General features: G+C 45.4%; 1 protein-coding gene across 2 annotated transcripts in view; it reads left to right on the top strand.

The window, feature by feature from the left end:
• Positions 1-24,341, top strand: part of LOC119377584 (3 beta-hydroxysteroid dehydrogenase type 7) — a 47,915-nt gene that overhangs the window by 3,920 nt on the left and 19,654 nt on the right. For both annotated transcript variants that reach the window (XM_037646979.2, XM_037646980.2), the window contains exons 2-3: positions 14,205-14,359; positions 16,394-16,564. In XM_037646979.2, the coding sequence (XP_037502907.1) occupies positions 14,206-14,359; positions 16,394-16,564 (325 nt within the window). In that variant the 5' untranslated portion in view covers position 14,205. The remainder of the gene's footprint in view (positions 1-14,204; positions 14,360-16,393; positions 16,565-24,341) is intronic.

Here is a 24,341-nt window from a genome sequence, read left to right as displayed (position 1 = left end):
GACTCTCTCTGAGTTTGCGTTTTGAGAAGCACTGTTCTTGTTTATATTCCCAGTACTGGCCCACTAGGAAGTGGCGAAGCATGGACCAGTTGTAATTGATCTTGAAATCAATATTTATTAATATTGTTAATCAAATATGAACTTATGACGCTTTACAGTAGTTCGGAGTATCTGACGTGTAATGTTCCTGTATTAGACGATTTTTAGACATGATTCCTGAAGGTTTACGTCCCAAAACCACGATACGATGTGAGGGATGCCGTCGTAGAGCTTTCCGGAAATTTCGACCACCTGAATTCTTTAACGTGCACCTAAATCTAAGTACACTGGCCTCTAGCGATTCGCCTCCATCAAAATGCGGCAGCCGCGGCCGGGATTCGATCTCGCGACCTTCATGTCAACAGTGGAGCACCATAACCACTACAGCACCGTGGCGGGTACGATTTTTAGAAAGACCTGAAATTTGGGACCAGTAACATTTTTGAGAAAATAAACGAAGGACGAATCAAACCATGGTAGTCGCTTTGGGTCGTGAAGATTGCTATAAGTTACGCATGCCCACGCAAGCGATGCTGAGTTGAACGACGATTTCTCGGGGCAGGGACTGACGGTCGCACCTAAAGTCCAAGTAGTCGAAACAAGATTCCGCGACAGCGCAAGCCGTGGCCAATTTCCCTGTTTCTTCATATATACAGTTTTTCCTTCATTTTTGTAGAATTCGCATATTTTGACTCGTAACCAAGTATAAAACTAAAAAAATCGGTAGGTGTTACACACCTGCTACACAAGGAGAAAGGCAAGCTGCATTCATCTAACACATATGAGCTGCAATGAGCAAGTGCATATTATGGCATTAAACAGACCCTTTGCACGCCTAATGCGAGCACCTTTGTTTTTGCATGTCTTTTCACAGGTGTGGAGCCTTTAGCGATGTAGTTACTACGCGTCTGTAAGGCGGATACGCGCACCTATGTGGCTGCAAGCATTGCTGATGCTGCGGCTCATGTCGATTATTAGGATGATGACTGATGACTGAGCCCTTTAAGTGTGTGTCGGAAGCCTTACACCACCACTCAAGTCACATGGCGTGACGCCTGAAGCGATTCCGCCGCACGATATTGCGCCTTTTAATGTGACTTAGAATAACCGAGAGCTGAGCTAGTTGGTAAGTATTCATTCTAAAAAGCGGCGTTTGTAGTGTCCTGACTTCTTTCTTGTGTCCATGTTGCACGCCTTGTCATTTTAGAATTTTAATGTGACTCCTCGCCTGACATGAGAGGGTCTTTTTCCGAGAATGTTTCAAACGCTAGCGCGGCTCCGTGTATAACGCTTGATTTTTCAGTGCCTGCGAATGATGAGGGGTTCGCATTAGTAAGATTTTGTTTTTTTTTATCCCTCTGTGAAAATTACTCACTAATGCCAGAGGTTTTGTTATTTGAGCATTCCAGCTGCAACTTGGCATAGGGGAGTTGTGAAGTAGTCGCACTTTGTGGCCCATACGAATCCAATGGTGAGTCCGCTGGTGATCTCCGGTATATACTCTCGATTAACAGCTTAAAACAGCAAAGATGTGTTTCACGTGGCTATCACTTGAAATCTGCGGCGTGATAATGGACCTCGGTTGGCAAAATTTGTGGTGCCGTGGTGTTTGATCGAACACGTCCACCAGGATGACGAGTTCGCGTATCACGTTTTCTTTTATGAAGGATGTTTACAGAAGCACACTAAATCTCCGACATAAACAGTCACGGACTGTTACATAGCATATCGTTTGTGACATGGTCCTTATTAGTGATAGCTATAGAGTGAGGGAATCTAACGTGTCACTGGATTCGGCTAATTATTGCGGTCTCATGCGGTGGCAAAAAGCGTTTGTGTACCTCTAACTTAGATGAGGAAAATATCTGCATAAAAGCAAAGCCCCGGGCAGCCAGAAAAACGAGAATCAACCGCTACGGAAGGCGCACCATCGCAGGTGCATTGAACGTAATTAAACATGCGGGAGGGACAGCCTTGTTCACTGCGGTTCCACAACTCCAGATTTACGGAATATAATATACACTGCATTTGTTCTTTCGTTCTATGTGCTCCGAAAGGCTTTGGCTGTCGTAGTCAGATATTATGCCTTTTGTCAGCTGCCTGCAGTGGATGCTTCAGGCACTTCAAATACCTTCATACGAATAAAAAGATAAGGAAGGGAAGTCGCACAGACAGCAACGGTTGAAGCTGCAACAGAACAGATAGCGGGTACAGATATAGCTGTCGTTCAAGAGTCCTAGGATGCTATCGTAGAACATGTGCATTGATAAAGCTGCTTGTATGCCTCACGCGTACTACAGGGCGATGCATGTCTACTGGCTATGGTGCTCGACTGCTGACCCGAAGGTCGGGGAATCGAATCCCGGCCGCGGTGGCCGCATTTTCGATGGAGGCGAGAATGCTTGAGGCACGTGTACTTAGATTTAGGTGCACAATAAAGAACCCGGGCGGTCAGAATTTCCGGAGTCCTCCACTACGGCGTCCCTCATAATCATATCGTGGTTTTGGGCCGTAAAACCCAACAGTTATAATGACAATGCGATGCATGCAAATTAGTAGGATTGGCAAAGGGCGGTTTTCCAAAAGCAGATAACATTGATTTAACGACGGTAATCAGGTGGCCGATGTGTATGACCGCTAACCACACGCACGGAGTGACGTTATCATAGTTAATATTGTCACTGGGTGTGACGATGAAGGACGCGAACTCAAGCCGGCATAGATGGAACTCCTTTATTCAGCGCACCTGCGCCCAGAAAATAAAGCTCACAGCGCAACAACAACACGCACAATGATCAGTCGTCGACAATCTCATCGTTGGTGAAGAACGTCGGCTTCTATAAATGCATGATGGAATATACCAGCATTTTTATCGCTGGTCCCTGCGTTAAGTCCACGGACAGCGCGCGTCGTACGCGCAATCTGATCAGATGAGCCAACAACAATCGTCAAGGTTCCAAGGCATACCGGCTCCGCCTGCGCGAGTGGTGGTTACACGTGTATAGCGCGGTCACATGAAAATACAGTAAGAAGCGCGTGCGGCAATGCCCCTCGCTGAAAAAATATCGTCCCGATGCTGCTAAAAAAACGCGAAAGCGAAAAAAAAAGAAAAGTTCTGCTACGTAACTCATGGCTAGTCCTATGTCCGGACGGGTAGGTGGAGCCTCTCCGCCCCTCTCACGGCCACGAGTTGGATATGTAAACATCTCATACTCTTCCCTCCAGACCAGATAAATGTCTTTCCTCACTCTGCTACATAAAGGAAGCACGTGAAAACACAGTTTCGCCTCAAGGGCGAAGCAATGAATGCGATAGCAAGAAATTGGTATGCCACAGAAAGAACGGCAATCAGCTAGAAACTTGCTGCGCACTGCTCAAACACAAAGGACGCAGGAAAAAAAACACACAAGCCGAGTGCGAACTAACAACTGTCACAGCTCGGCACTTGCAGCACGCTGCTGAGACACATAGAATAACTAATGAAAATAACACACAGGTATACATAGGACGAGCGCGACCTGCCACGGTTGTCACTTCAACTAACCCCTAATTTGGCTCTTCAAGCTAGCAGATCACTCCTTTCGCAAACGCGGCCGCTGCAGCGAGCAAATTGACCTTCGTGCGGTCTATAGCTTCAACGCAAACTTTGCTGAAAGCACAAGACGTACAAAACCCCCTCAAGAAATAATCGCGCGAGCACGGTCGACCGCACCCTGTATGTCAAAGTACAAGTCGAAGGCGCACATCCCAACTCTGGCGAAACACTAGACAATTTTAGGATTGGGGACCCATGAAATCCGCGAGCGGCCAGGAAGAGTGCGCAGAACACAAGCCACTTTTGGACTCTTGGGCTCATGTTGTCCCAGGACCCTGCAGCGCCTTCGTTTGGGCGGCAAACAAAACCGCAGAGCGCGCGACCTCAAGAGAAGAAAAATTCGGCAGATCCCACATACAGGGGGTCGATGGTATGCGAAGCATGCGGCGAGTATTTGACTGTGGCGTAACTTTTTTACTGAGCGACACGTTACAAAATTATTCTAAATATTTGTATAAATTTTATATGCACACATACACATGTCCAAGAGCCGCATATGTGTTATATAACCAGTTGTTTACGGTTGGGTAACACTGCCAATGGCAACGTGGGTATTACCAACACCAGAAGTGGTAAGCTGATATGTAGTGCTTATACGTGTCCGAGAACGCACGCATGTTTCACGAACCCGTGTGCATGTGTGCAAGAAGTTCTTGGCAGTTCTTGAACAAGGGCATCATCACCGTGATTAGTGAGCACCAGCAGCTGGTCATGACTTGTTATAGGATCCGGTCGTGATCGTGGTGACGAGGGGTTCATGTGTAGTGAAGTATGTGGTTTAGTAGAGCTGTTGGAATTCGTGGATGCCTCGGTCATTTCGTCGACAAATTGTCTGTCGACAGAGCCGGCGACATGTCGGAACCTGAAGCCACCCTTCGCGTTGGTGATGTATAGTCTGTTGAGGCTGGTAGGCCTGGATAGTGCTACGTAGACCAACATCTGTGGATGGTGTTTGTCGTATTCGTTGACTACCTGGGTGTATGTGGCCTACGTCGCCTAGTCTACAAAACGGCTGTCAGTCAATCTGGCATAATCCTAGGTCAGCATGAGGTCATCGCCCAGCCTCGTAAGAAATGAAGAGGACGCTGCGTCGTTCTGGTGGACGAAGTGCACTTTACGGTGCGGTGATGGGGATATCATATGTAACTTTCGTTAATGTATTCCTCCGGGGTCGAGCAATGCTTCAATATAGCTTGCTGAATCATAGGAATACAAACGTAATGTCTATTTGACTGCTATAAAAGTGGAGCCAACACTGGAACTACAGACGTTAATCTGACATGACGCCTGTATCGTAGGAGTACACATCGTAGGAGTATCATGTAGTGTTTATTGCTTTCTTGTAAAATTAGATAACCAGCCGCACAGGCACGATTGACGTTGTACCGATATTACGCTTGCGTAGGCTGTTTATTCAAACCAGTTTATAGACCTGGCGTGGCTCAGTGGTAGAATACCTGATTGCCGCGCAGAATGCTTGGGTTCGATTCCTGCTGGGATCCTAATTTTCATTCTTTCCATTCGTTGAGTCAACGCTGCCGATGTTGGTTATCCTTAACGCCTAGCATTTAAGTAGTTACCAATGTCTGTTCTCGCCGTTCCTGGGTACATATAAACTGTCAATCACCTGTGGCGCATACCCGTACACCGCGGTCCGTGGTAAACGGGTATGTGCCACACGTGTCTAGTGGAAAGGGTTTGACGACGTACGCGACAGGATTTTAAAGTTATTCATGTCATGACCCGGCAATCATATTCGTCAAATCCTCTTACCCTCCCATGCAAATTTTGGTCTACACTAAGTTAAGGAGGCGATCATGAGAGCACCCAGACGTAGGCGGCTAGATAGATAGATAGATAGATAGATAGATAGATACGTAGATAGAAACGCTCAAAGTGCCAGAGGTTCGCTAAGAAATGCTTCGCATTTAATAAAGACGGCGCTTGGCAGTGGCACGCGAGCCGTGAAGCCACGGCTCGCGTTTCCTACGAGCGTCGATTGTGGTAACTAAGATACAACGTCATTTGACTCTAGTTGGTACGTATTCCTGAGGCTAAAATTACAGCCGCAGACGCACTTCTTTGTCTTCTTACTTCTTCTTTACTTCTATCAAAGTAGAGCACGCGCCGTAGTGGAGCGAGCGCCGCGTGGTACAATTGGCTATGATATGTGGTTTTGCCTGCGTTACTATTATCATCAAGGCGCTCGAAGAACAAGAGGAAGAAGACTTCTCTTTCGCGCGAGCGTGCGCTGAGATGGTTATACTTTACCTGCGTAATGTGCGTTTTTATTCTGCCATTAGTATCCAGGAGACCGAATCAGGCATGGCGTAATTGTCTGAGGCAGCAAGCTGCGGAGCTACGGGCCTCAGCTTCGAAACCGCGGTCGAGCGCGTCGGGATTTCTTTCTTCTAAATTATTTTTATTTCTTGCTTTTATTACCATATACATACATATACATATCCGGGGCATGACGGTGACGGCGACGGCAAAAATCCGCCGAGAGTGTCCATATAATTGCTATCGCAATAAAATGAAGTCTCCCTGGCATTCCCACAATGTTGGGACGTTAATGGTTGGGGTTTTTGCATCCCGAAATCATGATATGATTATGAGGGACGCCGTATAGTGGAGCGCTCCGTAAATGTTGTCCACCTAGGGTTCTTTAACGTACACCTGAATCTAGGTACCTAGAGCATTTCGCCTTTTATTGCGATATCAATTATATGGACACTCTCGGCTGATTTTTGCCGTCGCCATCTGTTGACGCCGTCATGTCCCGGATATGTATGTATATATATAAAGAAGGCAGAAAGAAAAATAAGGCAGAAGAAAAAAATTCTGAAGTACCCGATCGTGGATTAGAACCAGCAACCCCTCGCTCCCCAGCGCGCTGCGTTGGACAACTCAGCCACACGCCATGTATGCCCCGGCGAAATAACGGCGAGCAATTTATATACACCATGTACCGGTGGTGGTAAGCAAATCTCGGTAGAGCGTGAGCGTGTTTTCTATCACGCAACGCTCCTAATGTTCTTTCAATTTGAAAACTGCCCTTGAGTCGCGCACGACAATGTGGCCCTTTTCTGTACCCACTCGGGATGTGGAAAGGGAAAAAAGACAAAGAACACCGGGCACACCTTGCATCAGGTGCCCCCTGTGGTAAAAGACGCAGATGGTCACTGCACGGGCCGCAGTTTAAAAGAAGAAACATCTAAGAGCGTCTAAATCCTAAATTTCCCCACTTATATTAACCGCCTCTTTCATGGCCAATCCCCCGTAGTGGGTAAGAGCCAAGAAATAAGGGTCAAGCAAGCAAGCAAGCAAGCAAGCAAGCAAGCAGGATTCAAGGCCATGCTGCGAACCCTCACAATATTGCTGCTGACCAACAGGCACACTGCCCTCCTAATACAGACCTCCCATCTATTCCCCTTCCACCTCAACCCCTAAATACAGTCCGTGCCCGTAAAAATGTTCTCAGGCAAGATACACGCGCTCTTATCCCACCGTGTGTCTGCTCTCTCCCCATTCACCTTACTAGGGCGGAGGAAGTCGTGCTTAGGAGGCTTCGGGCAGGGGTGGCCCTTACACCAGCTGTTCTCTCAACAAGGAACTGGTCGCATTTACCAGTTGGTGATACATGCCCGTACTGTTCTGTTCCGGTGATGGACATGCCAAGGATTACAGTCGGAACGCTCCCTTCATCTCCTGCAAGCTGGTCTTCGCTACAGTGACACAAACAGTTATGACCGATGGATACATGACAACACATTCCACAAGACACTTCTTCACTTCATACACAACACCGGCCTAACGGCGCACATTTAACACAAATATACCCAACAAATAATATGCCTTAAGGGCAAGTCTCTGTCGTAAAAAAAAAAGCAAGCAAGCAAGCGTCTGATTCTCCATTGTCGGCACATAGGCGCAACAACTGTGACAGTTGTTAGTTCATGCTTACCCTGTGGGTCATTCCATGCCAAATCATCCAGCGTTTTTCCGTGCATCACAAATATGGCTGAAAAAATTTCCACGTTTTTCTTGAAGTTCGAAACTCGTCCTGCTCGTTTATTTCTGTTGCAAAAAATTTTCCCGCCTATTTGTGAGAGTCTGTAGTTTGGCGCCGACTGAGCTAAAGGGCATCAAACAACAATTTTTTTCAAAGGACGTTTATGGGATGCACTCAATAAAATGGTATTTCCGGCAAGCTAATGAAGTGATGTAACTGTAAAAATTGACTTATTTGTGTATATCGATGCTTCGAAGGTTTTTCGCACGAGCCAAATTGAATAAATTTGCAAGGTTTGATATTTTTTCCAAGAACAAGGCAAACTCAAAGGGTAGAAATAAATTAAATACTGTTGGCCTGTTCGACATTCTACAGAGAAAAATAATTTAGTCGCTGAAGATGCAGCAGATCGTCTGAAAAAAAAATTGCAGATTTCACTTCTTTTTTAGAAAAGCTCTGTATTCAGCGTCAAAAAACTTGCCTTGGTGGTCAGACTAAAAATATGCACGACACTTCATTTGAAAGCTCTGTGTATTAGGTAAACATAGGCAAAGTTACAAAAGGGTATTATTTATTTTAACTTGTCAAATATTTCTTTGAAATTTTGTATCTCCACCAGCTTGTCACCGACCAAACTCAAGCGGCATGAAGCACTCGCAACGGCAACCTTCAGCCCATGCCCACTGACCTGGGATGCAGACGTCAAACATAGTGCTGTCTATAAAGCAATGGAAAAAGAAATGGGGTTGCTTTATGGGGTTGCTCTGCCTTACCTCCCGAGTATTCTGTCTGAAGGTTCAGATCTGCTCGCTGCTGTGCCGCGAAGCGGTCGGCACATATTGTTACCATGAATGAGTCATAATAATATCTGGACTTTAACGTCCCAAAACCACGATATGATTATGAGAAACGCCGTAGTGGAGGGCTCCGGAAATTTCGACCACCTGGGGTTCTTTAACGTGCACCTAAATCTAAGTTACGGGCCTAAAACATTTTCGCCTCCATCGAAAATGCAGCCGCCACGGCCGGGATTCGATCACGCGACCTTCGGGTCAGCAGTCGAGCGCCATAACCACTAGACCACCGTGGCGGGGCACGGAGGACTTATGGTTGAGGTCAATTTGCGGCAGTGGTTCGATGGGGGCGCGGGACAAGCAGTCCGCCTCGCGTCGCTCTCAACTGTCTTTCATTCATGTCTATTGGTGTTTCCGTGCCGACGAAAATTATGACGCTTGTTAGCGGCGTTTTAATAACTTGATCTTCGAGCACATTAAATGCACAGTGAGAGAGCGTCCCACCTGTTGATAGCGCAGGCTCCACGAATAGCGTTACTCGTTTTGACCTTAAGTCGGTAACTGCGCCACATCGGTTCAAGAAGTCCATGCCTAGGATTGCACCCCGCGAACATTCTTGCGCGATGACGAACGTATCAGGGTAAGTCCGGTCATGTACAGTAACTCTTGCAGTGTAGACTCCAGTTGTTGTTATTATATGTCCTTCAGCTCTCAGGATTTGGGAGCCTTCCTTTGCAGCCTTCACTTTCTTTATCTTGATGGCGAAGGATCCACTGCAGGTGGAGTAGCCCGCTCCGGTGTCAACTACAGCGATGAGTACGTGGCCGTTCGGAACCACGTCGAGGTCGTCGCTCGTCGTCTTGCGTGGAAAGGTCGTGCCGTCGGATCACGGATGTGCCGCGTCGTCGAGTTGTTAATAGGCTGCGTCATTGTTTCGTCGCTATTTAGTCTAGCCATCGACCCATTGCTTTCAGCGGGTTGGCGGCGTGTTGAGATGTCGCCTCGGTTGTTTACCAATCATTATCGTTCGCGGCGTCGGAGGATCTTCGGCATTGCGACGAACAGCAACCGCACCACGATCGGCTGCTGCTTTTAGTTTTCCGGATAAGGGCTAACCACGTAGCCTCGGGTTTATATATATAATATATATATATATATATATATATATATATACTATATATATATATATATAGAATACTGATAAGAAAGGCTCAGCGTTTCTTAGTATCTGTCTATCGATCTATCTGTTTGTCCGCCCGTGTCTAGATGCTCTCGTGGTCGCCTCTTAACTCGGTATACTACACAAAAATTGGCTTGGATGGTACAAGAGTGCAGGACGAACATGACTGGCAGGTTATGACATGAATGACATAACATGCCTCTCGTGTACATCATGAAAAGCTTTCCCCCGTCACGTGTGGCGTATGCACGCATACTCGGGCCCGGGTTTAACAGGCATGCGCGACACCTGGTTCACTGCATATGCCAACCGAGGAACAGCCAAAACGCACATTGAAAACATTATGAAACACTTTGCATGGTTTAAACATTAGAAAGACATGCGGTTTGTTTTATTTGGAGGTTTCGATGTTGCGCGCAAACGCTAGCCAACGTGCTGCAACTATTCTTAGCCAGCAACCAGGCGGTAGACGTCGTAAATAAATGCATTACGTCAACAGTTGCGAAACATCAGTTGTGGTAGCGGTGCTTGTCTTGCGTAAATTGCGGTCACGGTGTTGGCTATCAGCTTTATAACAATTCAATAAACAGTACGCACGTACTCCTATGAATCAGCAAGTTCTAGTCTAGCGTTGCTCGTCCACCGTGGCAATACGCCAACGAACGCTGCTTGCACTTCGTTTCTATGAGTGTCGTCTACGCTGTAGTGTGAGTGGCGACGTTACGTCGACACATTAGCTACCCTTTACACCCCAGTGTAGACGACGTGCCTGGTAAGCTCACGATATGTATACAACTACTGAGTTTGCAGAAATACGTCAATCGACGTCGCAAGCATTGATTCAAGATAAAAAAAAATCGGCTTAGGCAGCGACCTCTCTGACCGCTTCGCGTAAAATCGATTCCCGGCTACAATTCCTGTCATCTATCGGAACGTTTTTCCTGTCCGCTCGGTTTGAAGCGCGCTGGTTGCGTAGGCGTGAAGACTTCGGAGCGCGAACGCCTGCTCTCGTGAAGCGGCCGTTGCCGGCGGCTTGTCCAATGACTGTCGCCGCATGCTCTCGGTCGAAGCTGGCAGCTGGGCTTTGCAATGTGATGGTGGCATTAGAGATTTTTAGGAAGTTACGGAAATAAGGAACCCAATTAATACGGTACAAGACGATGGTAGCGCTTCTCCTCTCTCGGTCGTTGCGCTTTTGTCGCTCCTAATTGCAGTAAAGGCACCCCGACACCACAAAGGCCTTTTCAAAAGTTACTGTGGGGTGTTACGCCCTATTCTTGCCTGTCAGCCGACGCATTGTTAACGATGCACCTGTTGATCGGGGGACGCACTTTAAGCACAGCGAGCTGGAGAGAAGGAGCGCTACCGCAGTCCCGTACTGTATTTGCGTACCGTATTTCCTCAACTTCCTAAAAATCTCTATTAGAAGGCAGTGGAGCGCGTTTTGTTTACGGGCCGGTTAGCGACACTTATGGAAGTGTTGCTGCCTGTCAATGCGTACAGGTTACGGCTGAACATCGAAGAAGATAAAGATATTACAGTAACAAGTACGCCAAGTACGCCAGTATTGCCGTTAACAGCATGACAGACCTTTTACAAAATTTTGTATGTTTAGTATTCAGCACAGACTAGAGGTGTGCGCCGCGCTGCCGCCACCGCCTGTTTTTGGTCACGCCGTTCGCGCCGCCGCCGAAGTCCCAAGAGAGAGATGGCCGTCGCCGCCACCGCCGCGCAATAAGTGCGGCGCGCCGCCATTAGTCTTTTCTTTTAATTCAAACGGGGAATCTGGAAATAAAATACAGCACTTCGCCGGAGGAGCTCTTCTCGATGTGTCCGTGCAATGAACTGTCCATTTTAGCGGCCGCTGAAGAGCGGGAGCTCGGCGAGAAGCGCGCCCCCTGTTTCCGGTTCTTGTTCTGCAGCGCCATCATGACATCACGAAGCTTTCAAGCACTCTCGACTCAAATGATGGGGGCAGAATGCGCTTCAATGAAACGAATGCAGCCCTCAGAGATCCGATTTTCGGTGCACATGTCTTTTGATAGCGTTAGCCATCGACTTAGGTTTAATGTAGCCGCTCGTCTAACGCTGCTGTAACGTCGGTACGCATTCCCTGCATCGTTCTCAAACATCAAGTACACATTCATGTGCAAATTCAGACTTGAAAAGTTCCTGTTTCTGGGCGTTTTGTCCACTCTCTTCTTACGCTAGGAATGTGCTGGCGGGTTCGGTGCGGCGACGTGGTCAAGAGCGAGGTGACATCACGGCTCACCGCTTTTTCGAATAACTGAATGCGCTTTGCCGAAATGTACTGTGAACATCACCTTTAAATGAACGCATCGAGAATAGCTCCCCAGCAGTTGCAGTATCTTTTTCTTCTCCAGAAATATCACGAGTATCGCCTGACCTTAAGGCTGCCGCGTCCTCCAGCCTTACAAGGCGACTACCCAACTCGCTGGATAGCATATTCTTGGAGTCTTGGACCTAGTACACTGTGCAAAACAAATAAAATAGATAAGTAATATATATATAATATATATATATATATATATATATATATATATATATATATATATATATATATATATATATATATATATATATATATATATCTCGGTCCGTTAGTACACTTTTTCCTTTCATTCTTACTCGAGCAAATCGATAAATCAATACAGAAGTAAAGAGAATGGCAAATTTTGAATGTTGCTGAGCTAGTTGGTAGGTATTCATATTAAGAAGACATGACGTGGAAACACGGACATAAGAGAAAAGTTGAGAGAGTGAACAGCTATCTCTCACGTAGACCAGTACTCGCACTTCATAGGTATGGCCTCTTACGTGGGAATGCGCAGACAAATATTTGTGTCTACCTTCGGTTCCGCCGCTGTGTGATTTTTCAGTTCTTAGCGGCGTTTTTGTCTTGACTACTCCTGTGTGCGTGTTTGTATGCCCTGTTTTTATAAAGGGCCCCTAACAGCCTCTGAAAATACAACAAAAAAACTAAAACAACGAGCGCGTTATTCTCTTTTGGCGTTTCTTGTCTTTTGGTGCACTTCGTGATTCCAGAACAGTGATGCACGTGACATCATCAGGGTACATACTCTCGACTGGTCATATACGAGAAATAACAGTTGCGATTTGTCTCCCATACTGCTTTGCTATGCAGCCGCCCACCCGCTCTTGCCTCTCTCGCACGACTATCGTGCAGCGATTAACTCGATTTCGCTCCATTTTTGTGCGTTTGTGACGCGCATGCAGAGATAACAGACTGTAGCCGACAAGCGCGAAATCATGATCGGTTCAACGCTTAGTGCTGACATTGTACGCGTGCTTTATGAAGAAATAAGTAACGAGGAGATGTCCCCTGTAAAAAGGGTATTGAAGGCGTGAACGAAACCAATGGAAAAGGCGCCGGAATAAATGCTTCTTCCAACGGACGCACTCTTTACAGCGGAGACAATGCAGCTTTCCAGGAAAAAGGGGAGCCCGCTTCGACGGTTTTTTGCATATTTTTATTGCGTTAGCAATTGTATGGGCACTCAGGGCAGGTTTTCACCGTCGCCGTCATGTTCTGTATAAACTCTAAATCGATAACATCACTCCGCGCATTTTATGTTCTACCCGCGAGTAAAAGCTCGCGAGCGTTGGCAAGGAACATGGCTAAAGCAGAGAAAACAAGCTGGCCATCTCCGTCACACGGAATAATATCAACCCGCGTGCGAGGCCTGCCGTCGATTGCTCCTCAAGCAGAAGGAAACGCCCCGTCCGTCATTTGCTGGGAGAAGGAGCAGGAAGGGATGTCTGGGGAGAGGGACTGCGTAACTCGAGTAGCAACTGTGAACTTTGCCTATAAGGGCGCGGTCGAGAGCGCTGGCACGCGCGCTATTCGGCAGACATCGCCCAGCGAACTGCTTGTATACCTTCTACGCGCTGTGGGCGCTGTGATCTCACTGCTTCGCGCTCGGACCACTGAAACGACGAACTAACCGAAAGCCGCTTCTCTGCCGGTAGCGGCCGTATTGCCATACACCGGCGTTTTGTTGTGTTAAGTGAGATCGGAGCAAAAAGAGTTAGCTGCTAGCCCTCGTTCATGTAACATTACGGTGTGTACTTATCGCATTCACTGCTTCGCCCTCCTCCCCCCCCCTTCCACCTCCAGGCCGCGCCGCCGCTGGTCCGATGAACCCCGCGCCGTTCACGCGCCGCCGCCGGAGGTGGAACACCGGCGCGCCGCCGCCGGTGATTTTGGGTCCGGCGCACATGTCTAGTACAGACATAAGTAGTAGCTCAAATGAATGCGGCGAAGAACATTCATATAAAATAGAGGCAATGGGCCATCTTTAAAGTAATAAAAAAGGAAGAACAATCCGACTGATGCAGGCATTGTGGAAGTCAATTTCATGTGAAGTAGCAAACGAATAGCAGCCTACGCCGCATTTTGCGCCTTCATATAAGTACACGAGCCTCTAAAGGCTAACTAATGGTCAGACGCACCGTCGGCAAAGCGTAATTATCCACTATCTCAGTATCCTTGTAAGTACAACCAACTAAGGTTCATATTTCGTTCTTCATATTTTGACGCAGCATGACGCAGGAATTGACTCCCGTGCGGGTTGTCCTGGTGACAGGGTCGAGTGGCTTCCTCGGCCAGCACGTGGTGAAGGAGCTCCACGAAGAAGAGCACGCTACGATCCGAGAAATACGACTGTTCGACAACCGACCTTACGAGAACAGAATAGGTAAGGCCCACTTCCCGGCACAAAAAACTCGTCGACATTGAGTGTCATTAAATTACCATAAAATATGAACACTTGTCGCAGGCCATACTGTAGGATTCCCGTTTAGGTTTTACCGTCTTGGAGATTGTTCAGTAGCGTGCACCTAACGTACGCCGCCGCACGAATTTCCTCCATACCCAAACACGGCCAAAAGAAGTAAAGAAACAACCATAACTCTTTCTTTTTTGAGCGCATGTGGCTCTCCCTCGATCGATTTTTGTTTATAGTTTGTATCTTGTAATGTCGTGTAACTGTAATGCAGTGCCTCGTTGCTGCTTATTGAGGAAGAAAGTCGGCGCCAGGGCGAAGCAGCGAAATGCGATAGCAACTAATTGGAATGTTACAAGGAAGTAATACCCCGGTCACACTGGCAAGTTTAGTGTCATTTTGAGCGAGTGCACTTACGCCCCCAGAATGGCACTTTGGCAGCGCGCTGCTACACGAGAAAGGGAAGTGCATTTTGGAAATGATTGTAATAGCGATGGGTACTTAAGTAGCACAACAGATATTTGTTATTTCAGGCAATATTTCTTAAGTAATACGGTGTTACAGCTATAACCAGCCCTTAAAATAAAATTTACGTACAAACGCGGTGGCTGGAGCCATTGAACGGCGTGCGCTGGGCATGCCTCTGGCGGTCGGGGCTGTAAACTGCCCGAGAACGAGAATAGCAAAGTAGTTTTTTTGTATTATAGTATGTTTTAATGCATAAGAATATTCCTAATAAAGAAAACTGTAGTTCAAAAATGCTTTGAACTCGGCTTCGCATAATAACTTATTTATTTTCGAGCCACTGCTATCGAGGCTAGACACTCCGTCTCGGCGAAGTGAGTTTGGCGAACGCACTCGCCGGCAAGGGCGCTTTGCAGCGAGTGTCACTAAACGTTCCCGTGTGACAGCGTGCGAATGGCACTAGCGACGAAGTGCACTCCCTCAAAGTGCACTTAAGTTGTCCTGTGTGACAGGGGTATAAGGCTAGCAGCTTACTCGTTCAAGAAACGCGGCTGCTGCAGCTAGCGAAGTAACCTTCGAGCTGTCCATCGTTTCAATGAAAACGGGGAGCACAGCACGTAAAGAGCCGTCGTCGGCTGGTTCCCTCTAAAGACACTGCGCTCCCGACTACGGACGACCACGCCAGGTCGGTCAACGCACGCATTTTTCCGCCGGAGCCAAGCAGTCTGTATGGTCCAACTTTTATCTGCATGCCTTTTTTGCGCGACGAAAGACGGCGGCACGTTTCATTCCTGTTTGAGCTGCGTTCGTTGGCAACCCTCGCATGCTTTCACTCGCACGTATATAACATACGATGCGCGGGGCGATGTTATCGACGCCGACTTTATACGGAACATGACGGCGACGCCGATGGCTAAAATGTTACTGGGCTATCAGTACATTTGCTATCGCAATAGAAGAAGCCAAGCGGCTGTGGCATTCACACAAAAGAGTGTACAGCAAAGTAAATCAGAGACGGTGCGACTTTCTAAATAACCCAGCATTGAGAAATGAAACGGCAAGCGCGCTTCGTGATCACTTTGGCAGAAGTTAACGATTTTATGCCCGTGAGAGAATAAAATATTACCACCAGCAATCGCCCATTTTATAGCTTGTCTTTGTGAAGGCAGCAGCTTGTGAATTAGTCGATTGATTTCCAGTCGCAGTGCACTCGCTTGAGCACGGCACGGGGGTTAATGTACATGTGGTTCACTTAAGAAAGTCGTATAGGGCATCCAAAGTTTTTAAAAGCGACGGGTTCGTTGTCTCGCAATTACCACTTCCAGATTCGAAATGAGAATTCTCCTTTGAATAACAGATCGAGCTAGTTGGTGTGTATTCATTTTAAATGACAGGGTGTGCAAAGAAGGACACATAAGGTAGAAGTCGAGACACGACTAATTTTTGGCGTCTTGACTTCTATCTCCTGTGGCCTTGTTTGGACGCCCCGTCTTTTAACCAGAATTCTGTCCCATTGTATTAGTTCTCTTTCCCATTACACAGGTTTTCATGTCTCCAAGCCCAAGGAAACGAAGGAATACGTGGGAGACATTTGCAACGCTGCTGAGTTGAGTGCTGCGCTGAGCGGAGTCGACGCGGTGATTCATTGCGCGTCTATCGTTGACCCCAGATTCTTCGCCGACTCCAAAGTCATGGAACGGGTCAACGTCCAAGGTAGCTCACTGGCGTCCATTTGTCCCGTTCCTTGCTCAGTAAATACTTTATTTTAAGGTGTATTTATACCTGAGAACTGAAAAGCGAGCGAAAACGCCAGATCGGCCGGAAAACCCAGTCCGCGCGCGTCGCAAAGGTTCACATTTGTTCGGCCTCCGCTGCATGCCGCCGCCACCGCTTTCGCTGTTTCAACCACCCGCCACGGTGGTGTAGTGGTTATGGCGCTCGACTGCTGACGCGAAGGTCATGAGATCGAATACCGGCCGCGGAGGCCGCATTTTCGATGAGGCGGAATTGCTTGAGACCCGTGTACTTCTAGATTTATGTGAACGTGAAAGAACCCCAGTTGGCCGTACTTTCCGGAGCCCCCCGCTAAGAAGCGTGCCCCACAATCATATTGTCGTTTTTGGAACGTTAAACCCCACATTGTTATTATCGCTATTTCTACCTGAAGCGTTAACAAATGAATAATGCATTCAATTTCCATTTCCGGAGTTTTTTATTTCGTACCGATTGAAGTTCTTTTTAGTTAGATTAATCTGTGATATAGTCGGCATTTTTTTAACAGGCGGTTTATTCTTGTGACGAACGAGGACGCGGTTTCGTATCACGGCCGATGGCGGCAGTTCAATGGCGGCAATTTAAATAAAAGTTCCGTGTGTACTCATGCTCCCCCGGTAGTACAGACTATATATATATATATATGTATATACAGGTGTTTGAAAAATTTGTCCAACCTTCTAAAAATCGGAAAATGCGATATTTGATTGCTGCCTTCAGAATTGGTTTTTCTGTAGTGACAGGATTTTAAGATGGTTAAAAATTTTTGGGACTGTAATTAAAACAAGTTAAATTATTAACTTTTTTAATTAGTGAGTTTGTTTGTCAATGGAGAATTGAAGTTCTTCATTCCAGAACCCAACCCAACTTTGAGATTTCGAAAAAGTAGTATCTAGTAATAATTACGAGGTAATGAAATTTCAACCAAACTCAATGGCAAAACCTAAACAGAAACTGGAAGAACGCAACTGCCATATTCTTCTGATACGTCCAAAATGAGTGATGACTTTTTCTGTAGCGCTAGGCATCTTAAGATGGTTGGAGACATGGCTTGAGACAGTACTCAAGAAAGTTAAATTAATTAGCTTTTTAATTAGTGCAGTTAGGACTATGTCAAAATGGAGAATTGAAGTTCTTCGTGCCAGAAACGAATCCCAACATTGAGATTTCGAAAGAGGCCTCTAGTAATAACTACGAAGTAATGAAATACAACCAAATTGGATGGCTTTCGCTGTTGAAAGCCGTTGCATTTCGTTGAATTTCATTACGCCACAACAATTACTAGAGGACGCTTTTTCGAGATCTCAAAGCTCGGATGGGTTCCTCGCATGAAGAATTTCAATTCTCCCATTTGACACAATCACCTAACTCCGCGAATTAAAAAGTTAATTATGTAACTTTCTTGATTACTGTCCTAAATGATGTCCTTAACTACCTTAAGATTCCTGCCGCTACAGAGAAAGCAATTCTGAAAGCCCCGAGCAAATATCGCATTTCCCTGATTTTTTGAGAAGGTTGGACACATTTCTTGAAACACCCTGTATATATATATATATATATATATATATATATATATATATATATATATATATATATTATATATATATATACAGGGTGTTGTCAGTGGAAGCATGTGTCAGTGGAAACACGTGGAACCACGTGCTTCCTTCCACTGCCAATCATTCAGCGAAACGTATACCCTCCCGTCTCCCCGCCCCCCCCCCCCCCCCCCTTTTTGTTCCTTTTTCTTCCGGGTTCCTTATGACTCACCCAGTCGTCGTGGTGGCCTCTCGCTCCTCCCCCACCCCTTCTCCCTTTTGGTGGAGAATGCACGAAAGATATGCACACGATAGCTAAGGAAATCAGTTCCAGCCTTGATGAAAACAAGTCCACTTGTCGAAACGTCGCCTCGAGCACCCACCACGTGTTTACGGATGTTTTCATCGCAGCTTCTATATTCCACTTCCTGCCGTTTTTTGAATACGTAGAAATACCACGCACATATGTAAAGTATGTACAGCCACGGGCGAAATCTTGGTTATGCTGGTTGAAGTAGACTAGTCTATTGTACATATTCGACAAACACAATCTGTTGAAGCAATGTTACACGGAGGAGCTGTCCTATAAACTTATTTTTGCTGGTTGGTTGCATAGTTTCCAACTTCTCGCTCAGAACTGTACGTTGTAAAATGAAACATTTTGTTTGAATGCACAAATTTTATGCAAGGTTACATTCATTTTTGCGCAGTAGGAAACATACTTGAGAAATGAAAATGATATAGAAAAGGATAACTGGAAAGCAAATAGCAAAAATTCTTATAAAAGTTACACTAACAAAAACACGTCAGTTTTTGTTTAAAAGATACATACATACATACATACATACATACATACATACATACATACATACATACATACTACTACATACATACATACATACATACATACATACATACATACATACATTGAGGTGTAGGTAATATGATGAACCTCTATAAAAACAATGCTGATACACTCAGTTTATTTACATAGTCCGGCACATTGACAACACTATAACAAGCCATGTTAGGTGACGTGGGCTGAAAAACTGGTACAGCTCGCACAAATTCTGGACAATACATAAATAAAACAATTCGCTGTTACTAAGCTCCTCGGTACAAGTAATGCTGTTTTGACATGTCAAGACCCTATTGCTTCTCCTGAAAACACTCCTCAAAAAGTTTCAAAGTGTGCACATATGGCGACTTTCTTCGACTGAGAGGCTGCTGTATAGCAGTCGCTCATTCCGCTTGAAAAAAATTTCCGTGCACTGCTGGGAAAGGCATGTGATGTGAAGCTTCAGTGCCTTGCATGTATATCTTGCTGCTGGCCTCAGCTGGAATGTTTATCAGCCCAAATGTGCAGAATAACATTTTATAATGTGCCACGACAAAGTAATTACGTTTCAGGTGCATAAAACATGGACAACAATAAAAGAATTTAAGAACATTTACCTTGCACAGTTTACAGAATCTTATATACATTTTCATGGAGCTATCACAGCTTATCTGAATATAGTAGTAAAGCTTATCAGCCTTCAAATTTGTTCGAAGTCACCAGTTTCAAGATTAAAGCACACCAGCACCCCTCTTCAGGCTAAACCATTGTACAGACGCATCAAAAGGCATAAGTAAATGCATGCTATAGTCACCTTACAAAAAGCAATAAATACTCTCAGCAGTAATATGAGCAAAGCTATTTGCAGAGTATACAATTACATTATAGAGAAACCTATGGCAGCAAACACTATATGAAAAAAATTAAAACTTACACAGTACGTGCAGAGAGGTTGACTGTCGAAGAGGTGAGAGGCGATGGGATAGTATTACACAGGTGCTAAAGTCTATTGGACATACTAGGAATAGTGACGCTCCTCTTGCATCTAAATAATCCGTGGAGAAGGATTATATATACATAAACTCTTATATGATCTTATATATACATAAAATCATTTGTGCTATACTAATGCGTGTATCCTGAACGACTATGTCAACCAAGTGCAAAATTACCCGCTTCAGTGGTTTCATTCTTGCACTACCAAACATGAAAACACGGTTTTGGTTGCCGACCATGGCTGCTGTTTCTAATGCCAGTGAAATGCAGAGACACACATGCACTTTGATTTACGTGCGTATCAAAAATTCAAGGTAGCCGAAATTAATTTGCACACTACCACTACAGTGTGCTTTACATGAATGTCAAGGTTTTGTATAATAAATGCAGAATTTAATAATTTTGAATCCTCAAGTGCAAGAAATTGCTGAATGATGCTGCTCAACAATTGAACTGCAGCTGTGCAGATTCTCACCATACAATTCTAACTGTTCCAGATATCACAATGCATTCTTTCTGTTGACGTGCACTTTGAACAGCAGGACACAGTGACTGGTAGTCTCTCTCTCTACTTGTTGGCCTTGTGTGTATTGTCCGAGATACACTGTACAATTACATGACAGCGGGGCACCTGATCCCGTGATACTGCTGGAACATAGAAAATGCAGATGATTGTTACAACCCTGCTATGTGTAAAAATGGACAGCTTATATGTGCTAAAAACTCTAGTTGTCGTATTTTCAGAAGCCGATGACTAGTATGAAGAATAGTAAAAAAAAAACGAGAAAAAGGTCTGAATATAGAGCCACCAACAATGAAGACTTTCAAGAAACTTTTATGATATAAATGTATAACTGGACGTTCATTTTGAAGGCAACAAACTTCTGCCTATAGTGAGACATATGCCAATAAATTTATCTCTATTTCGACTTTACACTAGGTGCAGAAGCCGACCGAAAATGAGTTCACTATGCTACACTCTTGGAAAAAATCAAGTGTTTGGGGAGTATTCCTACCACAAAACTATAATCGTCATCCTCTCACGTACTTTCCTCGCGTTATCACCACGGCCCGGCAACTTCCCGGTCACGAATGACGCAATTCTTGATAGAAAAGCTCCAAGGAGCCGGTGTTTGAAAAATGGAAACGCGAGCGACCAAGATTACGATTATTGTTGAGTGGCTGAAATACTCCCAAATACTCGATTTTTTCTTTGTGTACTCATGTACTGCTACGTTACAAGACAACAGCTATTGCTCATCACTTTAAAGTTATCTAACATAGCCACCTCATCATACAGCGTGCAGGAGCAATTTTGAAGACTAGAAAACACAAATCATTTGCGGATTAAGTGTGTTTTGCTGCTCAAAACCATTTTCTGACAAAAGTACACTTTGAAAAACAATGAACTGGATTAGGAGAAATGATTGTGAGCAATAAACACGCGCATAATCCACAAATGCATGTTAATTAGGCTCGTATGGCTTCCACAAACACTCACCATCATTATTATTGATGTCAATGCCATGCCGGACGGATATGCTGTGTCCCTTCTCAGAACACCAAAGCTGCACTGTAGATTTGTCTTGGCTGGGTGGGGGCTGCACTGCACTGCAGCTCAGCTGGGCCAGCCACGGACAAGAGGGTGAGCACTCATGGCTCTCAGGCATAGCGTTACCGTGATTAGAGTGAACAACCTACAAGCAAGCAGATTAGTGCTCATAATCGTCCAGTTTCGTGTTTCAAGCCTTGCGCGGCTTAGTGCAAGCTTTGCCAAATCTGTTTTTTTTATTAGCAAAACTCCTGAGCACTTGTATCTGCCTCACTGATGTACTGTTGGACTGTATTGTCTTACACATCTGGTGTTTCAATAGGGGTCATAGTTTGTGCCAGTGATTCTATATCATCGAGCTTCATCATAATCTGAATCAGCGTCATCACTTCGTTTAATTATTAACTTATTCCCTCCCTCCTCTGGTCACGTGCCCTGCGTGACGCCTACTACTACTAATACTACTACTAGGACGAAGACACAGGGTAGACAAAGAGAGGTTAGCTATAAAAATGAGTGAATGAATGGAAATAGCCACTTTGCAAAAGAAAGTGGACTACAGCCACCCGCCCTCAGACGGTTACCCCCGCCGTCATCTGCAATCATTCCTCCCCGCTTGCAAGGTCCGAAGCGCGGGCGAGTAGTGACACCGACCGGGATGACTCTGATCTCGTCTTTGACAAAGATGCGTCGATGTATATCCAACAGGGGCCACACGACCACGGTCCACCCAGCGACAGGCTTATTTCGACCAGCTCGAGTGGGCAGAGTATGACTATGACGTCACACCTGCTTCAACGTCATTAAGCTGGATACGAACCTGGTCACCTACCGACCAGAGAACGCTGCGGTTCTTGACCGCTCGCTCACTGGTCGGGTGATATCTTAGCAGTTTCAGCACAATATATGCGTGCAGCTTGTTCTCGGAAGAAAACAGTCCTAAAAAGATTGGGTGAAATCGGTCTCCGGATAAGGAATTGTATGGACCCTTGCCACCGAAACAATAGGCAGCACAAGGCACGAAAAGGCATGGCAACAATTACGAGTTAAAGTTGTAAATTAACAAGGAATATCGCTTAAGCATAACGCATGCTGAATACTCAACATTCTTTATGTTTTATTGTCGCATTTTTCCGTATTTTTTCTAATGTTCTGTAATGTTTTTACTGTCTGTTTATTTAGTTGTCAGTTCCGCAGTTAGCCCCAAGTAGCTGGGGAACTTACATTTTGGAATCAATAGCTGGGTTTATTATTAACATCATTTATTCCTATGTGTCATATGCGTTTACAGAAAGACGTCGCCCTGAGAGAGCGTAGATAATAACAATAGACAAAGTATATTACGTTTAAGTAAATACATTTACGGACTATCACTTATCATTCTAGCAGCCGCGATATTTTTATCCTTCTAGGAATAAGGTTTCCTCAAAAATAAAACAAAGGGCTACTAATACGTAAAGATACCGCGCGGACGGGTAACCCAAACGCTTGTTCTCGGATTTCAACTCCAGCCAGAGCCTCAATATATTACGCAGCAGAAAAATCTGTTCGATCGTTCATTCGTTCATTCAGTAATTCTGGTCTGCAAAACGGGGCCTAAAAGGCAAAGTATGCCCGAAACCGCTGGAACAACGTGCGCGAGTTGTCTGTGAGCGACCGCGAGCCCGCTAACAGAAAGACAAAGCAGGGAAGAAATGTAACAAACAACAAAAGCACACGCAACAAAAAAAAAAGAAACTGCTAAAAATCCTAATAAACAATAAAGACGTTACAAAATTCAGCATGCATTACGCTAAAGCACTTCTAGTTACTTCACAATATTCGAATTATTAAATTATTGTTTGGGGTTTGCAGTGAATAGAGGTTTTGAGTCTTACCGTAAATATTTTAATCTTAACGCTTTACCGGAATACCCCGATACACTTAAAGTGCTACTGGAAAGCATGTTCAGCAGGTTTTAGCTCCCGCACGTAAACGTTTACGTACGTACGTAAACGTTTACGTACGTACGTAAACGTATACGTTACCGTTTGCGCAAAACGAAAGGATGATACCCGCTTCATTGAAACTATTTTTTCATTCAGATAAGATTCAGTCACGCTGCGGCAAAGTCGTATAGAGGTTTCAAGAATGTACGGTATTCCTTTATACGCAGAGGGGTATGCGGAGACTGGGTGACCGGGTCACCGAGCGATTGTGTCGACATCTTGTGACACTTCTTGCAAGCAGAATTATAGACAGGTTGCTTGCGCTTTGTGTTTCAGAGGAAAAAAAAAAGATTAAAAAGTGAACTCATTCGAAACTATGCCACTGTCGCAAATTTACGCCATCAGAGAAGTAGAATGCACTAGGTTACTGCAATAACAATTTTGTGCTTGCCTGGTTCACCTCGGAGCCACAAGATGGCACCACCTACTTAGCGTCTCACGTTTACGGCAGCGATAACCCGGCTCAGACGACGTAGTCGAAAATGGCGCTTGCACTTCGACTTACCTGGACCATATTATAGAAGCCGTCGTTATGCAGACTCTGGGGCAGGAGTCTGCGCGAAGGTGATCTCTTGATTATGCACGAACGACGTAAATTGGCAAGATAACGCCTTAAACGTACAACGGCGAGTAGTTCATGTTCCGTGAAAGCAAGTCTACGTTCTGTAAAGGCGAGCTAAGCGCAGATTCTATCTGGTGCCCCGATAATTTGGTAAGATGAAATGTGTAGGGACCCACTAAAGCCTTGTGCTGACAAGCCTCTGTCTGTCTTGCATTAACTGCGGACGGGACACAGCAAGGCCAA

Source organism: Rhipicephalus sanguineus, unplaced genomic scaffold (assembly GCF_013339695.2).
Source record: "Rhipicephalus sanguineus isolate Rsan-2018 unplaced genomic scaffold, BIME_Rsan_1.4 Seq497, whole genome shotgun sequence".
Lineage (NCBI taxonomy): Eukaryota > Metazoa > Arthropoda > Arachnida > Ixodida > Ixodidae > Rhipicephalus > Rhipicephalus sanguineus.
The sequence above is the reverse complement of the archived record's forward strand: the minus strand, read 5'-3'. Positions and strand labels throughout refer to the sequence as shown.